Source organism: Protopterus annectens, chromosome 1.part1, assembly GCF_019279795.1.
Source record: "Protopterus annectens isolate FY-2018-M chromosome 1.part1, PAN1.0, whole genome shotgun sequence".
NCBI classification, from domain to species: Eukaryota; Metazoa; Chordata; order Ceratodontiformes; family Protopteridae; genus Protopterus; species Protopterus annectens.
In genome coordinates, this window is record NC_056726.1 from 1,318,733,431 (window position 1) to 1,318,753,124 (window position 19,694).

The 19,694-nt window shown below is 43.0% G+C and overlaps 1 protein-coding gene across 1 annotated transcript in view; it reads left to right on the plus strand.

The window, feature by feature from the left end:
* The window catches only part of CTIF (cap binding complex dependent translation initiation factor), a 2,147,727-nt gene that overhangs the window by 1,967,019 nt on the left and 161,014 nt on the right, over positions 1-19,694 (plus strand). The window contains exon 12 of the mRNA XM_044081751.1: positions 11,107-11,262. Coding sequence (XP_043937686.1) covers positions 11,107-11,262 — 156 coding nt within the window. The remainder of the gene's footprint in view (positions 1-11,106; positions 11,263-19,694) is intronic.

A 19,694-nucleotide genomic window follows, 5' to 3' on the forward strand; every position in this document is an offset into this window, starting at 1 on the left:
TTTTCTGTACACTTTTTACCACAAGGTATTTTTCCCCTACCATCATTGGTAATTTTCCTTTTTTCATACCTTCGGGTATTCTTTTGTACCATTGATGGCACCCTTTCTACTATCCCTTTGTTCTATCATGGCAGATAAGAAAGGTAGTCTGGGTTTTAAAAGGTGTACTGATTGTGGACACAAATTACCCACATCTGATGCACACTCTTTGTGTGTTTATTGTTTGGGGCCGTCCCATTTATCTGTTGACCCGCCCTGTACTATCTGTGAAAATTTTTCTAACAGAACCTTGTTAGAAAGGAAAAACAAGTTGTTGCTGAAGGGACTTCTTAAATCTCCCTTTTCAGAGGCTGTTTCTAGGTCGGAGGTCTCAACCCCTCCTAGAGCCCATAAGAAAATCTTGGATGTTCCTACTAAGGCCAAGTCTTTGCCTTCGTCCCCAGCTGGGGAGTCCCGCCAACCAAAACCTAAAAAGGCTAAAGTTTCCGCTCTGGAGCTCACTCAGTCAGCCCCAGTGCTTTCGGTGCCTGGACTTTCCGCACCAAGCCCTTCGGCTCCATTAATGATTTCTGCTCCGTCTTCTCCTGCAGCCTTCACTATATCAGCACCGAGGGGCTCCTCGGTTCAGACTATTACGACTTCTGTATCGGCACCGACCACTCAGTCGGTGCAGATCTTGACCACTTCGGCTCCGACATCTTACTCGTAACCGACGTCTCAGTTGTTGGCTCCAATTTTGTCAGTTCCAGCTTCGGTACTGACAACCAGTTCGGCACTGATCCTTGTGTCAGTGCAGACAGTGACCTCGGCACCGATTGACTTCCTTGGTGCAGACACCCGTAGTCCAGTCTCTCTTGGCACCGTTGTTCTCTGTGCAGACTGGTGAGGTGGGCACCGAGTTTGTCTCTTCTGTGGACAGGCCTGTTTCTCCCTCAGTCTCCGTGAGGTCCACTAGAAGCCTTTCCGAACACAATGTGTTGCGTCTTGTGGATCAAGTGTTTTTGGCCAGAGGTAGTCCACCCCCCCAGGACCTATTCTTCCTTGGGAGGTGATCACCCATCTCCAAAGACCCCTTCTTATTTTCCTCCTTCATTGCCTTTGAAGTCCATTGATATAGTACAGTCTTCCCACTCTGTGGTTCCCTTTATGGATCTCACTAAGGAACCGCAGTTGCCTTCATGGCAGGAAAGTTTTGCTACGACCCAGGATGACAGTTGTGACACACGTAATTTGTTGCTCCACAGCCATTTGGGGACTCTGAGTCAGCAGGCTGAGCCACTTAGGGGAGGGGTGACCCCTGTTCTGGACACTTGCTCCTCTTCAGGTGGACCAGCCTTTCAACTGATGGAGAAGGCTTTTGCTTCTGCTGGCGATACTGGGCTGTCTATCCCCCTGCCCTCCTCTGGTACACTGGTTTCACAAGTCGCACCTAGCGGACACCGGGTGCAAGGGCCTCAGGACATAATCCCACAGGAAACCCCGTTTCCGCTGTCTTCCCCAGCTTCTCCCTCTGAGGAGGTCCACCGGAAAAGTTTGTGTAAGAGGAAGCACATGGACTTCACAGAGGAGTCCCTCACTGAAGACGCAGCCTTTGATGTGGGGGAAGGATCCCTTTGGTGATATCCTCGAAATCCTTAAACAGAGAGGTGACTGGCAGCCCTCTGAGGAGTCTGTGTTCCTGCAGGCTTTTTGCGCTTGGCCCCCTACCTCTTGGATTACTCCACCTGCCGATGAACTTGTCCGGCTCATCGTGCAGCGTGCGTGGAAGGCTCCTGACACCATCAAGGCTATTTCCCGGAGGCCAGATGAGATTTTGTCCCCTCCTGCTACGGATCCCCATTGGTTAAAAGGTCTTCCTGTGGATGCTCTGGTGGTGGCGGCCGCAACAAAAAAGGATCTGGCAGAAGAAGAAAGCCAGGCTGTCCATCCACCTAACAGAGTCCCGGACCCTGGACAGGATAGGGAAGCGCACCTTTGCATCAGCGACCTTTACTATCAGGTCCCTGAATTATATAGCACATTTTACCAGGCTTCAAAGGGATCTGATTTCCGAGCTCTCGGAAACCTTGGCTGGGGCCGTGTCTGATGAGGTCCGTGACAAAGTGGCCTCTCAGCTGGCCACCATTGAGTCAATATCTAACTCCCCTATGCGACTGATATCTCACGCATCAGAAGGAGCAACTAGAGCGACGGGTTCAGCTGTGGTCTTGAGACGACACACCTGGATGCACTTGTGCAATTTTGCGGAACCCTTTAAGGCTTCCTTTCTTAATGCTCCCATTGAGGCCTCTTCGTTGTTTGGACCCAAAGTTAAAAGCACACTGGCCAGATGTGAACAGGACGGTAAGACCCTTTCTGCCATAGGTGTCTGTTATTCATCCCCTCAACGTGCTTTCTTCCGAAACCAATAGAGTGGGAAGATATGGTTCAAGAAATCTCAGGGTCCTTTCCGTGACACACAGGCCGAGTTCTCCGCTAGAGGCAGAGGGGGAAACTCACAGGGAAGACTCTCCTTTCAGGGCAGAGGGGGCCCGCATAACCAGGGTTCCAGGGACTCTTTCCCTGGTCAATCCTTCCAGCACTCCTGAAGAGCGGCCCAACTCCTTTCCTCTGGAGGTGGTTGGGGGTCATTTCTCCTTGTACCCTTCTGCTTGGCTAACCATCACCACCTATTCTTGGGTACAAAGGATTATAACCAGAGGTTATCATATCCCCTTTGCTATTTGTCCTGTCCCTTCAAAAAACCTTCCCGACGTTCCACCCAGTCAAAGGGAAGAAGCGGCACGAGAGATAGAAAAGCTGCTAAGAAAGAGAGTCATCCAAATAGTCCCTCCAGACCAGATAGGATCCGGATTCTACTCAAGACTATTTTTGGTGCCAAAGAAAACCGGGGACTGGAGACCAATTTTGGCTCTCAGTGTATTGAACAAGTTTGTGAGAGTTCAAAAATTCCATATGGTCACAATACAGTCTGTCCTCCCGCTTTTGGAAAAAGATGATTGGATGTGCTCGATAGATCTTTAAGATGCGTACTACCACATAAAAGTGGACAGGCCATCAAGAAGATTTCTTTGCTTCCGTTCAAGAGCCAGTCACTACCAGTTCAGAGTACTGCCCTCCGGACTCTCTACAGCCCCCAGAGTGTTCACAAAGTGCATGGCAGTCGTCACAGCTCACTTACGACTTAAAGGATTCCAGGTATTTCCATACCTAGATGACTGGCTCATTTCCACCCCCACCAGACATGTACTGGAAGAAGCCCTGGCATACTTTCTCCTCGCTGCACAAAGACTAGGCATAACCATAAACTGGCAAAAATCCAATCACACCCCATCTCAGTTGACAGAATTCATAGGGGGTTATCGTGGATACAAAGAACTGCAGAGCTGCCATTCCAGAGCACAGAATTTTAAGGATAAAGCAACAACTGATTCCAATCCTTTCAAGGGAGAAATCCACAGCTCACTCTATTCTACAGCTGTTGGGTTCCATGGCAGCCTCCATCACCATTGTCCCCCCTGGCCAGGTTTCATATGAGGCTTCTACAATGGCTCCTGCTCACCCAATGGTATCCTTTTCAGCATCCTCTTTCAACCAAGATGCAAGTAACCCACAGGTGCAAACAGGATTTAAATTGGTGGATGACACACAATCTGTCACAATGGTCTCGCCCCTTCTCCCCCCAGCAACCCAAGGCCACAGTGACCATGGACGCCTCCCTGATGGGGTGGACTATGTCAGGGGCAGACAGTCCAAGGCACTTGGTCTGAACTGGAGGCCCATCTGCATATAAATGTTCTAGAGCTGAGGGCGGTGCTTCTGGCGTTGCAAGCATTCCATCCCCTGCTGCCGTCTGGGACGATTGCAATTCAATCAGACAACATGGCGGTGGTCTGGTACATCAACAAGCAAGGTGGAACCAAATCTTACCCCCTTTGTCGAGAGGCCATGAGGATATGGCAATGGGCGATGGCTACTAACCGTTTTCGTCTAGCAATGCACATTCCCGGGAGTTCCAGCATGATAGCAGACAGACTCAGCAAGTGCATTCTACAGCCTCACGAGTGGTCCCTGAATCCCTTGATAGCGGCGGAGATCTTCCACCACTGGGGCCGTCCTTGCTGCAACCTCTTTGCATCCCGACCAACTACTTTGCCCAGATTCCCCCTTTGGGACAGTCACCCAGGGATGCTCTAGTCCACGATTGGCCCTCGGGTCTTCTTTATGCATTCCCACCTTTTCCCCAGTTTCTGAAGAAAGCCCGTCGGTTGAAGAGCAAGGTGATCCTCATAGCACCATATTGACCTCGTCAGTTTTGGTTCCCCTTCCTTCGGCCTCACCTACTAGAGCGACCATGGATTCTCCATCCAACCCCGGAGTTGATCTCACACCCACAGAACCTAATTCATCCCAACTTGAACAGCCTGAAGGTCACAGCTTGGCTTCTCCAATTCCCATGATTGCCAGGCAGAATGATCTTTCCTTACCAGTATGTGACATTCTCATTGCATCTCATAAGTCTTCCACTAGAATTACTTATGTAAGCAAGTGGAAAAGATTTACCTGTTGGCTGAAAGATAAACAAGTAGATCCCTTCTCAGCACCAGTGTCTATAATACTAGACTATCTGGTCGACCTTTTCCAGTCTGGTCTGTCGGCCTCTACCATTAGAGTTCATTTGGCTGCAATTTCTAATTTCCATGAGGGTGTCCAAGATTCCTCTCTTATGTCTCACAAATTGTGCAAGACCTTCATAAAAGGTGTAAATCATCTGAAGCCACCTTTTGGAGAAACCTATTCAACCATGGGATCTATCATTAGTTCTACAGGCACTGACAATGCCACCCTTCGAACCAGCTTCTTCTTGCGACCTCAAGTATTTGTCATGGAAAACCTTGTTTTTAGTCACCATTACTTCTGCCAGACATATCTCTGAACTTCCAGCTTTATGTATCAAGAGTCCGTACTTGATTTTTCATAGAGATAGAGTATCTTTGAGAACTAATCCTTCATTTCTGCCAAAATTGATCTCTGAAATGTCTATTAATCAAACCATTGAATTGCCAGTTTTCTTTTCCAATCATTCAAACAGAGGAGAGTATTGCCTACATACCCTAGATATCCACAGACAAATCCGTTTTTCCTTAAACAGGACTAGGTCCTTTCGTAAATCTGACCAGTTATTTTTGCCTATTCTGGACCTAGATTAGGATCTGCTGTTGCTAATGTCACATTAGCTAGATGGTTGAAGGACTCTGTGACCTTTATTTATACACAACGTAATATCCCATTGCCTACTACCGTGAAAGCTCGTTCGACAAGGTCGGTGGCAACTTCTGCTGCCTTCCATGCCCAGAGCTTCTTTACATGACATCTGTGCCTCTGCAACTTGGACTACACCTCATACCTTTATAAATCATTACAAATTGGATTTGGTCTCCAGGGGAAGAGCATCTTTTGGTTCTGTGGTACTCAGGAATGTCCTTCCACGCGAGTCTCCCAGGAATAGAAGTAGCTGGGGACTCTGTCCCATGCGTAAGGAATGAACGAGGATTAACAGGATCAGATACAGAAGTTATGTCTTACCATAACGTTCCATCTGTATTGTTGATACTTGTTCAGTCATTATGACCCTCTCTCCTACCCCCTCCTGTGGCTTCTAGTGGATCTCACCATCCGGTTCTCTTAGGTCATTTGACCAGATGTAGCCTCTACTTTCTTTTGACTTGCAAACTCAATCTGAGGTAACAGGGAGAGAGGGGGGTTACGGGTAAGAGTTTAACTCGAGAATTTGTAGCTGACACGAGCTTGGAAAATGGCCGGCTCCGTTCTGAAGTCGGAACCATTACTCATGCGTAATGACTGAACGAGGATCAACAATACAGATGGAACATTATGGTAAGACATAACTTCTTTTTCCACTCCACAAAGGTGGAGCCACAACGGACCCCAGGAACTATCACCCTATAAGCCTGACTAGCTTGGTCTGCAAAGTTATGGAGTGCATTATCATGGACCTCATTAACAGAGACATTGGAAACCTCCAAACACTGGACCCTACTCAGTTTGGCTTTAATGGCAGATCATGCCTCCTAAACCTGGTGGACTTCTTTGAGACAGTTACCAAGGCTTTAGACGAGGGAAAAGGTGGTCCACACAGCCTACCTAGACCTCACAAAGGCCTTCAACACCATTCCCCACTCAGGTATTATAGACAAGCTCAACAGCCTGAACATAAACCCCTACGTTATGAGATGGGTTGTCAACTGGCTCATGGACAGAACCCACATGGTAAGAGTTGCAGGAGCTAGGTCTGACTCTAAAGCGGTTACAAGTGGCGTTCCCCAGGGCTCTGTCCTAGGACCCCTTCTATTCGGCATATACTTCTCAGAGGTACAGGCAAGCACAGGAGGGCTATGGCTGACCAAGTTTGCAGACGAATGCAAACTAGGGGCTGTAATTGACTCTCCAGCTGACACAAACATCCTCCAAAAGGGTCTCAATGAGACAGATACTTGGTGTCAAAATCATGGTCTCAAGCTAAATGCCAAAAAGTGCATAGTCATCCCCGTTGGAAAAAACAAAGTACCCACAAGCTACCACATAGGTGGTAGCCCCCTAAATAAAGTAATAAGGGATCTGAGGACCCAAGTAGAGATAGTAACCTCTCCTTTGATAATCGCATTGCCAGAGTGGTTAGAAAATCCTTTTATGTGGCCCACCTAATCACAAAAGGGTTTGCATCCAGATTGAAAGAGGTCATTGGGCCCTTCTACGCATCACTCATCAGACCCATCATAGAGTACAATGCCCCATTTGGGATGTACCTTACAAGACACCTGCAACAACTGGAAAGACCACAGAAGTACCTCACCAAGAGGATCACTGGTTTCAGGCAGATGCCCTATGCAGCTCGACTGAAGAAACTCCAGCTGTACTCGGTTGCATACCACCTACTCAGAGGTGATCTCTGCCTGACATACAAGGCCATGTCCAACCCAGAATTGATGGACATGCACCACCTAAAGAAAACCATATCCCCTCGAGCCACATGCTTCAGGGATCTAAACCTCACCACAACAATAAATAGGATGTGCTGGAGGGATAGATTCCTGTCCCAGAGACTTCCCATGCTCTGGAACAAGATTCCAATGTACATTAGGCAGAGCTCCTCGGTAACCCTCTTCAAGAGAAACCTTGATGAGTGGATGGGAAGCATAAAGTTTACCCCAGGGATCACTTCAATGGCTGTGCTGTACAGAGGCACAGGGGACTAATCTAAGGGGGCGGCAAAAGCCAACACATTCCGGCTAGGCTTATGAGTGCCTTCGGGCAGATAGCCTAGTACCTACCTATGAACCTATTACTATAAATGCTCTCTGTCATTGATTGTAGAGCAGTTGGGATACTAAAGGAGTTTCTGAAACCATGTTAATTACAAGTAACCCATAACTACTTATACGTTTGAAAAACTGCTGGTATGTTTTTTTCCAAATATTTGAGTAATTGGAGTAGAGATTTGAGATAGATCTGTAATCCCTAAGTTGTGCGAGAGAGTTGACATTAGATAGGGGTACTAATCTTTGTATGCTTGAATGCAGGAGGAACTACACCAGTAGTTAGAGATTAAAAACGTATAAGAGATTTTGAAATTTCCTTTGCTGCCAGTTTTAGGAATGCAAGATGCAGCTTGCTATATTTTAGCAAGTAGTGACTTGTTTCTATTATGGTGGCATAATAAGTGTCTAAAGGAAATAGAGAGGAGGAGTAATACTATTTTGGGGCAGGTAAGGAGAGAATGAGGCAGTAATGTGAAAGAGACAAAAGAACATTTTTGAAATCAGCAGTTAAAGAATTTTTGATAGAATTGGTTACTGTATGTTTAGAGGAGTTTGTCAGATTACCCGTTAACTGTTTTATTTCTTTCTAAAATGCAGTAGGTCTAGAAGGAAGGGATAGTCGTGATAATCAGGTCTTGGATAACCCCTCCCCCAGGGGATTCTCCAAAAACAATCTGCGTAGAGAATCAGGCTACTAAAAGTAGCAGCAACTAAGAGATGGTGCACAGAAACTGGGTAGAAAAGATGGGAAGAAAGGGAATGCTAAAAAGGTGAGCAAGTTAAAAGATAGTAAGATTTGGTTAGGAATATGTGTTCCTTTATCAAGACGAAGAAAAAAAGATAATTCTAGAGTGTCGCAAAAGCTGCTCACTAGGCTAGCAGGTAAACTCAGCTAAGAGGTGGGAATCACTGTCTATGCTCACGACTACTGCTGTAAAGTTATTTTCTATAAGACTTTATTTTAGCATAGCAAAAAGTACTTCCTGATAATTCTCCTGAACAAAATATTGACTTATTTAAAGAACATTTAAGTGGGGAGAATTCTTTCTTCAAATGTGCTGCACAGAACTCTGCACTTACTAGGGATGCCCCTTAGTCTGTTTTCTAAAACTGGATTGCCTTCCTGTTATGAACTAATGAAATAAAGCATTTTAAGTCAAATCATCAACAGCTGTTTGAATGGAAAAATAAACTTTAAGTTATTAATTTATTTCATTCCCATTAATCCTAAGTTCTGCTTTAATCAAGCGGGCTAATGGTCAAGTATTTAATTATGAATAGTAACGTTATGGATTATTAGGCAAACTTGAGAGTTACAGTTTTATAGCCCTATTGCACTTACATTCTTATTTAACTGAACATTTACTGTAGCAAGTCATCTTTCTAATATAAGACCATTATGAAATGAGAAGTTTATCATTTAAAAGCAAAATACATTTTGCACCTTGATTTTTTTTTTAATTGATTCCTTTCTTGTGTTTAGGGAAAATGGAGCCAAATTTGCAGCAATGTCCAAGGGAAACACAGTAATGTCATTGCACTGAAAATTGAAATCAAGAGCAGGATTAACAAGCTGTTGGCACCACATGTTCACCCCAAACCAAGCGACTCACTCTTGTATTGATTCCTTAGGTAGCAGGAGAATAACAGTGGCATCCATATAGCGCTGATAATGAAAGGTACTAATGAGTTCAGTTAGTGATGAATTGGCAGCAGGAGTTAGACGTAACGTGGCACAATGTACAACACCCTAAACAGAAAAGGTACAGTGCTTTAGTATTCCAGGCTGTTTTATCTGCACTGAAATGATGGCTGCAACACTGTCACAAATGTTGCCATTAACTCTTGTAGAACAAAAGAAAATAGCAGAAAGGGAATCCTAGCCAAATCTAACTGGAACTTTGTGAGTTAAACTATTCTCAGCAACTGCCAGGTTGACTCTAAAACACAGTATCACCCTTGGTCAGAGCAGTTGCTGTAACAAATATCAATGGCAAGTGTGTAAAAGGGTATATTGAATTCATGTGGCTGTGAACCATATTGTATGTTGTTTCATTATGTTTCAAAGTTTTTTTTAATTGCATTATTTTGGCCCCCCATGCCTACAGACCATCAAGCATGTCCTCAAATCAGACATTGCCCTCTCTGAGGGGTCCTTCATTTAAGCAACCATGATGGTATTTTGTGCTCTCACTAGCATTCTAGCAGTGACTGCTTTTTCCTTTTATGGCCAAACACTCCCCCTGGTGATGCCATGAGCACTTCATCACTGCAAGCGCCACTTTTGCCTCCTTGCCTGATCATGAGTGCTGTCCAATACGCACAAACTGGGTCTACCATTACCAGCTTGGGTGACTAAACCCATGATTTCCTGGTACTGGCTTCCCATGTAATGATGGACCTTTGCTGTTCAGCCAAGGCTTTAGCATCAGAGCAATGGCACAGGCCAAGTGAGAACTACCGTCTCTCCCCAATCCCCCCACAATGAGCATACCCTATCCTCTGTTAGGAACTGTCTCCTCAGGTGAGCACACCCCATCCTCTCTGCCATCACGTGCCCGAGACACTAATCCAACTCTGGTCACTTGGGATGTAGTCAGGACTTTATCCTGCTACACCACAGGGACTGGCTCTCTTTCTCTCTCTCTTTTTAAAACATTTGTTGACTAGGAAAGTCCAAGTAGGATGGAGCCTGTTTTCAGCAGAGACCCAGGGAGAAACACTCCAGACAAATGAATTTGGAATGTGGGAGGAAACCGGAGTACCCAGAGAAAACACTTTCGAATGCAGGGAGGACATGCTGACTCCACACGGAGTGCACCCCAGCCGAGAATCTTAACTGAAGAACCTCTTGCTGTGAGGCGACAACTTTAACTGCTGTACCACTGTGCCATCTACACAATGTCTCAAACATGTATTTCATATGTATAGATGTCACATACATTGATGATTCTTGAGCTTTTCTCAGTGGGATGGAAACAAAAATAGGGACTTCTAAGCTGGACATCAGTCAACAAAAATGTAAATGAATGAATGAATGAATTGCTGAAGATAGCTTGTAATGGTAACTTTGGTTATGTATTAACTATACAGGCTTTCATAATCTCTATTATTAATGGACAGCAAAACCAAATAAAGTTGCAGTGTTCCTCACTTTGGTTATCAGAGCAGTAGCTAGAGGCCCTGAGCAGTCCCTAACACTGGCGCACCCCCTTAAACCAAAGTTGAGGAGCAGTAAAAAAAAAAAAAAAATCTTCTAAGAATGAGGAACAAAAAAAACCCTCCAATTTCTTATCTACCTATTCACACATTTTGCATTCACAGCCACAGCTGTTTAAATGAATGTGTGGCAGTGCCATTGTTGAGTAATATCGAAAGTGTCTGTACTTCACTTCGGCATTGAAGATCACACCTACACAACACCTTGTGCCTTTCGCCCTATTCTAGCTGTGCTTCTTTTCGGAATAATGCAAAGGAAACCACTAAAACTTAATTCATTTATTAGCTGTAGCTGTCTTTTAGCCCCTGAGCCAAAATACAAATTGGAAACCTACCAGACTGGTTCATGGGGCAAAAATCTATTTATTCCTAGAGGCAAGTATATGAAGAAGGCAATGAAATGCAAGTACCCTTAGTCTGTTACTGAAAATAAGTAAATCATATTAATTTTTGTGTTGCCTGTTTTGCTTTCAGCAGTTTTATTGTGTGAAACAAGATGGGATTAAATGTCCTAAATTCTAATATGTTTATTTTGCTTTCATTACAGAAGGATTTCTCTATGCGGGACAAACTGCAGCAATCTGATGTGGAACGGTGGTTGGGGTTCATTACGTTTCTGTGTGAAGTGTTTGGGATCATGAGAAGCAGCAAAGGAGAACCATTTAGAGTCCTTGTTGGCCCCATTTATACATGCCTTAGGGAAGTAAGTGTTTTATTTATTTTTGGCATGCTTTTTTCGGTTACCATTAACAAAAACATAGCTATTACTTTTGTTTTTATTTCAGAACAGCAGTATGGTCAAGCTAGGCAGAAACAGAAATCTATATTCCAGACATTTACCACCTTCAGTGATTTATTTGACAGGTTCCAACAAAATAATAACCAATCAGCTTTTCATTGCTTTAAGTCCAGCACTTTATTTAAAAGTAGTACCATAAAATGGAAATTAAACCATCAAAAGTCAAAAAGTTAGTTGAACGTGGATCCTATTTTGGTTAATTAAATCAATACGTTTTATATATTTATGGAAGTATATCAGTATACTTGTTAATGGATATGTGGCTTGTTAGAGCTTCCTATTGACTAAGCAAGCCAGATGTTATCTAAGAATGAACTCATTGCATTGATGCGTTTTTCATATTCTATTTTTTTTTTCACAGAAGTAAAAACTTCTGCCCTAGGTGGTATGGAGGGCTTTGCTCCCCCCTTCCAAAAGAAATCAGAGGATGTAAAATACAATGATACAATGAAGTGTGACTTCACTGACTTTCCTCACTCACTAAGTAGGTTTCCACAAAATTGATATGATGTTGCCATGGGTAGACATTAAGACACAGGATGATGTGGGGTTTGGACCCCTTTGCCATTTAGAGTGTAGGGTGGAAGGTGCCTTGAGGCAATATTGTCCGACAGTATTTTGTTGCTGTAATGATATTCTCACTTGTCAATGGTATCCATCTTTATGTGCCAAAGTTCACATTTTCATTGCACCCACTGCAAAGATGTAGAACAATGGAAATGTCTATATTGATCCCCTATAAAGGTCTGCATTGTAATTGTTGCTGTAAACTCTCCAGCAGAATTCAGCTGTTTCTTTGCAAGCCCAATGGCTAAGAGGCAGGATGTTCATCCGCATCTCTGACAGCTTGAGTTCCAGAAAAGATTCATGTTACCAGTAGGGCTGGCTGAGGGGATAAGATGAAGCAGTTAATGACCAGCTGTCTTATCCTTGGGGGGAGGATCAAACCTGACACTTGGGTGAACTTTTTTGGAGACCAGGAGACTTGCTTGTATGTCTTGGGTTAAACAAAAGGAGCGACGGTGATGTCCCGAAGTCATTGCACAAGCTGCCTCCACAGGTAGGGTAATTGACCAACTGCTGCAAGAATGTCATCTCTTAGGTTCTGTACTTGTTGCTCCCCTTATGATCCCTCACTTTCTAGGTTTAGCAGTGAGTACTGTTGAGGTTGACTACCTGCCAAAGAAGTGCATCCATGGTGCCCAACAAGGAGCAGTTGAGGGATTTGAAGCCAGGGAGAATAGCTGGGGCTCTACAGGATTGTAGAGGAGTAGTTCAGCTCTATCAATTAATTGTTTTACTCTGTTGCCTTGTCTGTCATATGTTTATTTTTGTAGGTTTGTGCAGTGCTGCATAACTTTTCCTAAAGGTCTGCCTTCATACATCCAGTCTATGTAGCATGCACTTTCACATACAATACATTATTTTGTCCTCGTATTTATAGCCGAAGTTTTACTTGTTACTTATTTCTGTCTTTCTGAGACCTGTTTTAAAATGTTTGCTCTTGAGTAGTGTATTATTTTGTTAAAACAGCTAAAAGGAGAACAAATGAAATCAAAATGTGTCTAGAGAGGTACATGCCAAATAGGGCATTGTACTTGATAATTGGTCTAATGAAGGAAGAGTAGAGGGGGACAATGACCTCTTTCTTCCTGGATGCAAAACCCTTAGTAATGAGATGTGCCGGGTCTATATGATGCTATCGAATGGACTAAATAGCAAATGATATTTAGTCGAGCCAATACTGTCGAAATGGCAAAATAGCAAAGTCATGGAACATCAAATTTTTTCCCAGGGAAAAAATTTGGTGGGCTGTCTTCAGGACTTTGCCATTTCCTCCACTATGGTGCGATCTCAGAGTTGCTATATTTAAGTAGGGGTGGGGGGTGGGGGGTGAAGCCCCCTCTCTTAAATTTGTGTTTAAGTTCATTTATTTATTTATTTTTTTATGGAGCAGTGAATTTTTTCCCTGGGAAAAAATTTGCTGTTCTGTTTGTTCAATATTATCAGTACGATGAAATAGCGTTCGCTATTTACATCATACGGTAATATGATATAGACACGATGTGCCACATAGAAGGACTTTGACCCCAGTGGCAATGTGGTGGTCAAGAGAGAAGTTGCTATCAACCTGTATTCCCAGTTCTCTTATAATGCCTTCTGTGTTCAGTGGACAACCATTGATGTAGTAATTCATGGGAACCAGGTTTTTCCCAGAGGGGATGATGACACATTTTTTGGCATTGAGCTTAAGGACATGGTTCTGACACCAGTCATTTTTCTCAGTGAGGCCTTTCTGTAGGATGTCAACATCACTTGGGGAATTAATAGATACATTCAGAAAATAGGGGGGGACCTGAGTCTCTGAGGTTGGAGATGAAGGAATTGGTATGGCAGTTGAATCTGGATGCTTGTCATCACCCCGGCCTAAATGGCACGTTGTCTATAACATGTCTACCCAAATGAAAGAGTTTGGAAAGATGAAATCCAGTTCATTTTATAATTTCAGGTAGTTTTTTGCATATTTATAGTTAATGTATATGTTGGCATGACAGAATAGACAACTTTCAGTTTACTGTTTAGAATTTTATTCTACCTTATGCAGAGCCCCGATTATGAGAACGGGAGGGTTATATATATATATATATATATATATATATATATATATATATATATATATATATATATACATTTATCTCTATAATATATTTTTTGAATAATATTTTTCGAATAACAATAGTAGTATTTATATTAATTTATCATATTAATTTATTTCATTCTATTTAAATCTTCAGTGTTTCCATAGGTACAGTGTAATACACTAATACGACATAGCCATATTTAAATTTATTGCAATATGACTATTACAAAACAAAATATAAAGAATAGAGTATTAGACTATATTTATATGTTTATATGCTTGATTTTTGGTTAACCCTATATGATATGTTCTATGGGCTATAACCAGAGCATATATATCAGCGCCTTGGAATATTAAGTTAATAGAATCTGCTTTCTTGTTTTGTCATAAAGTTACTTTGTATCGTGATTTAGACGTATGAAGAACAACACTTAGGTATTTATTGATGACTACTGAATGACCATGATCAACATTAAGTATTTTGTATTTTTGTTTTTAATTTTATCTCCACATCCATCATTATTAATTCATCGCTGAGCAGTGATTTAGTAAGTTTTTTATGGTAGCATTCAGCTGTTGGATGTCGCAGTGTTCCATGTGTATGTGTATATATATTATACGTTTAATATTTTTAATATTGTAATATGTTGTCAGCTCATAGCTTTTATAGTTTATATTTTATCTGTTTAAGATATAGGTATATTTTGAATTCATCTGAAGTTTTTCAGAATTGTGTTAATATATTTCTTGCTATATAAATCACGTGAGGGGAGTTAAAATTATAAGTAAGGTTTTAGAATGTCAATGACGTGTTTTCCGTTCTGAGGAAGTTGGTTTAGATCAACCGACGAAATTTTAAGCTTAGAGAAAATAAATTGTGGAGTGTAATTTATGTTCCTCAAGTGTTTGACATCTTACTGACTTTTTTATCCACTGGAGAGCGACTGGAAGGTTTCTATTTGTTTGGTTTGAGTTATTAATAGCTCCCAACTTGCAATAGTCTGCAAACTTTGTAAGTCAGAGTCCATTCATGTTGGCCTGGACTTCAGAGAAGTAGATGCCAAACAGGAGAGGACCCAGGACCGAACCCTGTGGGACTCCACTCTTGACTGGTTGGCAGTCTGACTTGGAGTCAGCTACTTTCACACTGTGGGTTCTGTCTGTGAGCCAGTTTGCAACCCACCTAGTAATATAGGGGTTGATGCCTAGCTTAGTGAGTTTTTCTATGATTCCTGAGTGGGGAATGGTATCAAAGGCCTTGACCAGATCAAGGTAGGCTGTATGGAACCACCTTGCCTTCATCCACAGCTCTGGTGACTGACTCAAAGAATTTGACCAGGTTGAGCAGGCATGATCTACCCTTTACAAAACCAAACTGTGTAGCATCCAGAGTTTGGAGGTTCCCTATTTCCTTGTTTATTAGGTCCATGATGCGTTCCACAGCTTTGCATATTCGACTCGTCAGGCTAATGGGGTGATAGCAGGGTATGTAGTCACTCCTCCTTTGTGGAGAGGGATGACTGTAGCAGTGCGCCATTTGGTAGAGACAAAGCCTGAGGTGAGGCTGTGATTGAATAGGGCACACAGGTGAGGTGTCAGTTGACTCTGTAGTTCATGTAGAACATAGCCAGGAATATTGTCAGGTCCCATAGAAGCTGTATTTCTTGGCCTTGGACAGTGCTGTTTTAACCTGTGCAGCAGTAATACTGGGTGCCTGGCAATCTACTGGTATTGTGATTAGTCCTTTGGGGGAGGGGGAGGGTTAAAGTTGGCACTGAATCTGTCGGCCAGTATATTGGCAATATCTGTTGGCTCGGTATAGGAGGTACCATTGTGCAGTAGCTCAAAGCAAATCTGGGTATTGCAGTGGAGATTCTTTACATAACAATAGAAAGCCATGTGGTTGTCTTTACTATCTGCTGCAATTCTGTTTTCATAGCTAGCTTTAGAAGATTTGATGAGGGATCTCAACTTTTTGTTGAGGCTGATAAGGAAGGGAGTTTTTCCAGTCTTGGGACTTCACCTTATTCCACATCAGTTTCCTCCTCCTGTTGTAGAGTTTGTTTATGGCAAGGGACCACCAGATTGAATTCCTTTTTTGGAGGAGAGCGTCTTGGTTATATTGGGTATGGCGAGAGCCATGCATTTGTGTACGTGTTCATACAGTGCATTGGTGTATGATTTGGAGGTCACGCAACTATTCTCCATTTGCATGGGTGTAGTGAGGTTAGCCTCCTCTGTTTTTAGGAGCCCAAAGTTAGCTTTGGAGAAGTTTTTCATGGTGGGTACCTTTGCGGGGGGTGGAGTGGGAGGAATGTAGATTTCCAAGGTGATTAGTTTGTGGTCGGATCTAACCAGGGAGGAGTTGACTGTTGGTGTAGAGCAGCGGCCGCCCATATTATTCTTGACCAGGTCAAGGATGTTGCTACCTCTAGTGGGGGTAAGAATGAGCTGTTCCAGGGCATTGGAATTGATAAATTCCAGGAAATGTTGGGCAAGTGCATTGGGACATGAGTAGCTTTCCCAGTTAATGGAGGGGTAGTTGAATTCGCCCAGTAGGAGAGTGTTAGGTTGGACCCTAATATTCTTCCAGGTGCTTAGGAACGTGGAGTGCGAGTCTTGGGACATGGTTGGGGACCTATAGCAGGCTATGACCTGAATCGCTGTCGTACCCAATGTTAGCTGCACCTGAAGTATCTCTAATGCATTATGTTGGGCAACCATTCTGGAGGTGTGAGCATCCTCTATGAATATGGAAACACCACCGCCTTTGGAGCTTCTGTCTAAGTTCAGGAGCCGAAAGGTGTGGAATGAGTTATAGCCTGGTAGTGCGGGGGTGCTTTCTGCTGCCTTGAACCAGGTCTCTGTTACAGCACAAATGTCGATCTCCATTATAAGGATTGCTTCGAGCGAGTGCATTTTGAGATTTAGACTTCTAACGTTGAGTAGCATGACCCTCAAATTGCATTTGTTAGTAGCTGTTATGGTGGTAATTTGGTCTTTGGAACACAGCCTAAAAAGGCACTATAGTGGTGGCAAGAGCCTTGGCCAGTATCCAGTAGTCCAGGGGTGACAGATGCAGGCCATCTCTGGCAAAGCATAGAGGTCTGTCAGTCATGTCATCTCAGGCAGACAGATACTGGATCCCCTTAGAATGACACCAGAAACTTAGCTAGTTGTTGAAATCAATCATTTTCTGCTTGTACTGTGGTATCATTCTGGGTGAAGGTAGGATGCTGCTCAGGGCTAGGGTCATACCCACCTGGGCTGCATTATCCAAGAGCTCCTCCATGTCTGTTTTCATGTAGTCCAGGGAGGTACATCTCCGGTCATTCACACTCACATGTACAATGACAGAGTCATATTTGTACCTGTTGTTGAGGTATCTGATTGCGTGCGTTATGTGGCAGATCCTGACACCTGATAGGCAGCTGACTGTTACTTTCTCCTTATTCAACCTAGTGAGTGGGACATCAGTGTGCCTTACTGTCGTGGCACCTATGACTAGTGTATTGGGCATGCTGTTTTGCCGTAAGGGCTTTGGTTGAGTGGTATACTTTAGGAGAGTTATTTGTCTTGTGATTAGTGTTGCGTTGTGGTGGTTGAGTGCGCTTCTGCCTTGGAGGTCTCTGCAGTTTGAGTAGATTTTTATTGAGATCCTCAGCGAAGGTGGGTCTGTGGTTTGTATTTTTATGTGAAGGTAGTGCTGGTGTGTGTTTTGGAGGGTTGTGTGTTCCATGTGGTTGTGGTGCAAGTGTTGACCTTCTCTTCTTGTCCAGCTTATCTCCAGCTGGAGAGTGCATGGCTTCTAATTTGGATATATAAGTGCATCTCTCGCAAGAAGGAGTGTTGGGAGGTAAGAGGGTTGTCAGTATACATGAGGCAGTTGCTGCATTGCCTCAGAATGCTCAAGTTCACCAGGTTAATAAGAGAAAGCACAGGGAACTGACCTTTAGATATGCCTGGAGAGGTGGGCATTAATAATAAGTACTGGACCTGTTTCCTTGTAGAATGTTTAGTGCTGATAGCACTTTTGTGTGCTACAATAACTGCTACAAGAAGTCTGGTAAAGTGCTAGACTAATAAGCTAGTAAAAGTGCAGAAAAGGAGAGAACTAGCAAATCAAAGGGAAAAACTGAGCAGACTTTGGCACCACTCAGAAGCTTACAAACAGTCCTGGATACAGCAAGTATGTATCTGGACTAGACTAGTTACAGAAAAGGCAGGAAACAAGTGCAAAGGTGGGCTTTTAAACCAGAAAGTTGAAAGAGATGGAAAAACTGTGCAAAGGGCCAATAAACTACAGTTTTGTGGGCCAGAAACCACTCCTCTTGTGGTAGATAGGCTACCTAGTGCTTACCACTCCCACTGATAAGCTAAAAGGCTTCCTTCCAACACAGAAAGGCTTGGGGGGGGGGAGCTCAGATGCTTACATACAGTCTTGGATACAGCAAGTCTGTATCTGGACTAGACTACTTACAGGAAAGGTGGGAAAAGTGCAAACGCGGGCTTTTAAACCAGAAAGTTGAAAGAGATGGAAAAACTGCCCAAACAGCCAATAAACTACAATTTCTGGACCAGAAACCACTCTTCTTGTGATTAGGGTTGCCATCTTACGTTGTAGCTAAAACCAGAGTAAGGCCACACCCCTCACATCACCAGTAATCCCGCCCAGCCTGCCCTCTCTCCCGCCTACATTCTGCCCATTTTATGATGTCACTGTGACATTGCCTGGTGGGGAAAGTCCTCTTTTTCTGTTCCTGATGCCTGATTTCGGCTGATTTACTATGCTTCTCTGTAATAAAAAAAAAAAAAGCATAGTAAATCAGCTGATATACAAACTTTGATAGTCTGTTTCCTTTTTAGAAACAGAATGCCGGAGTTTGTACAGTGTTTTCCGGACTACTAGTGAATCAATTTGATTTCCAAATAGTCCAGAAAAAAAAACAGATTGGTAGCAACCCTACTTGTGATAGGCTACCTAGTGCTTACCACTCCCACTAATAAGCGAGAAGGCTTCCCTCCAACACAGGCTTGTGGGGCTCAGAAGCTTACAAACAGTCCTGGATACAGCAAATCTGTATCTGGACTAGACTAGTTACAGGAAAGGCAGGAAACAAGCTTAGAATTATTTTTTTTTTTTTTAATACAGAAAAGCAGCTCTAACAGCACTAAAAACAATTCAAGTGCAGTGCAAGCTAGCACACTTGAGTGTGTAGCAATATAAAAGCAAATACAGTTTAAATAAATGTAATTTATTCAAACTGTATTCTGAAATGAATTCAATTATTGTTTTATTCAGCTCTGAACAGTTAAAAAGTGCCAAAAAATATACTTATCAGCTCAGAAGCGCACTCAGTCTGAACACAAGGAGATTCTATTAAAGTTTTTAATTATTATTCGATCTTGTATCCTCCCTATTTAGTGTATTGCTTATTTACCATTGTTGGTATTTTCTTCTTTCCCTTTCCCTTTCTAATACCATTGTTGGTAGTAGTTTCATCCCTTTTTATTCCTGTTTTAAAACAAAATCTCCTCTTGTCTTTCTGTTAGCTAAAGTGCTGAAATGACAGAAAAGCCTTCTGGCTTTAAAAAAATGCAAAAATTGTCAGCACAAACTCCCCTTATCTAACTCGCACAAAGTTGTCAAAGCCTTTTCTGCACCTCTTAGCCTCGGCATTGGCAAGTTAGACTA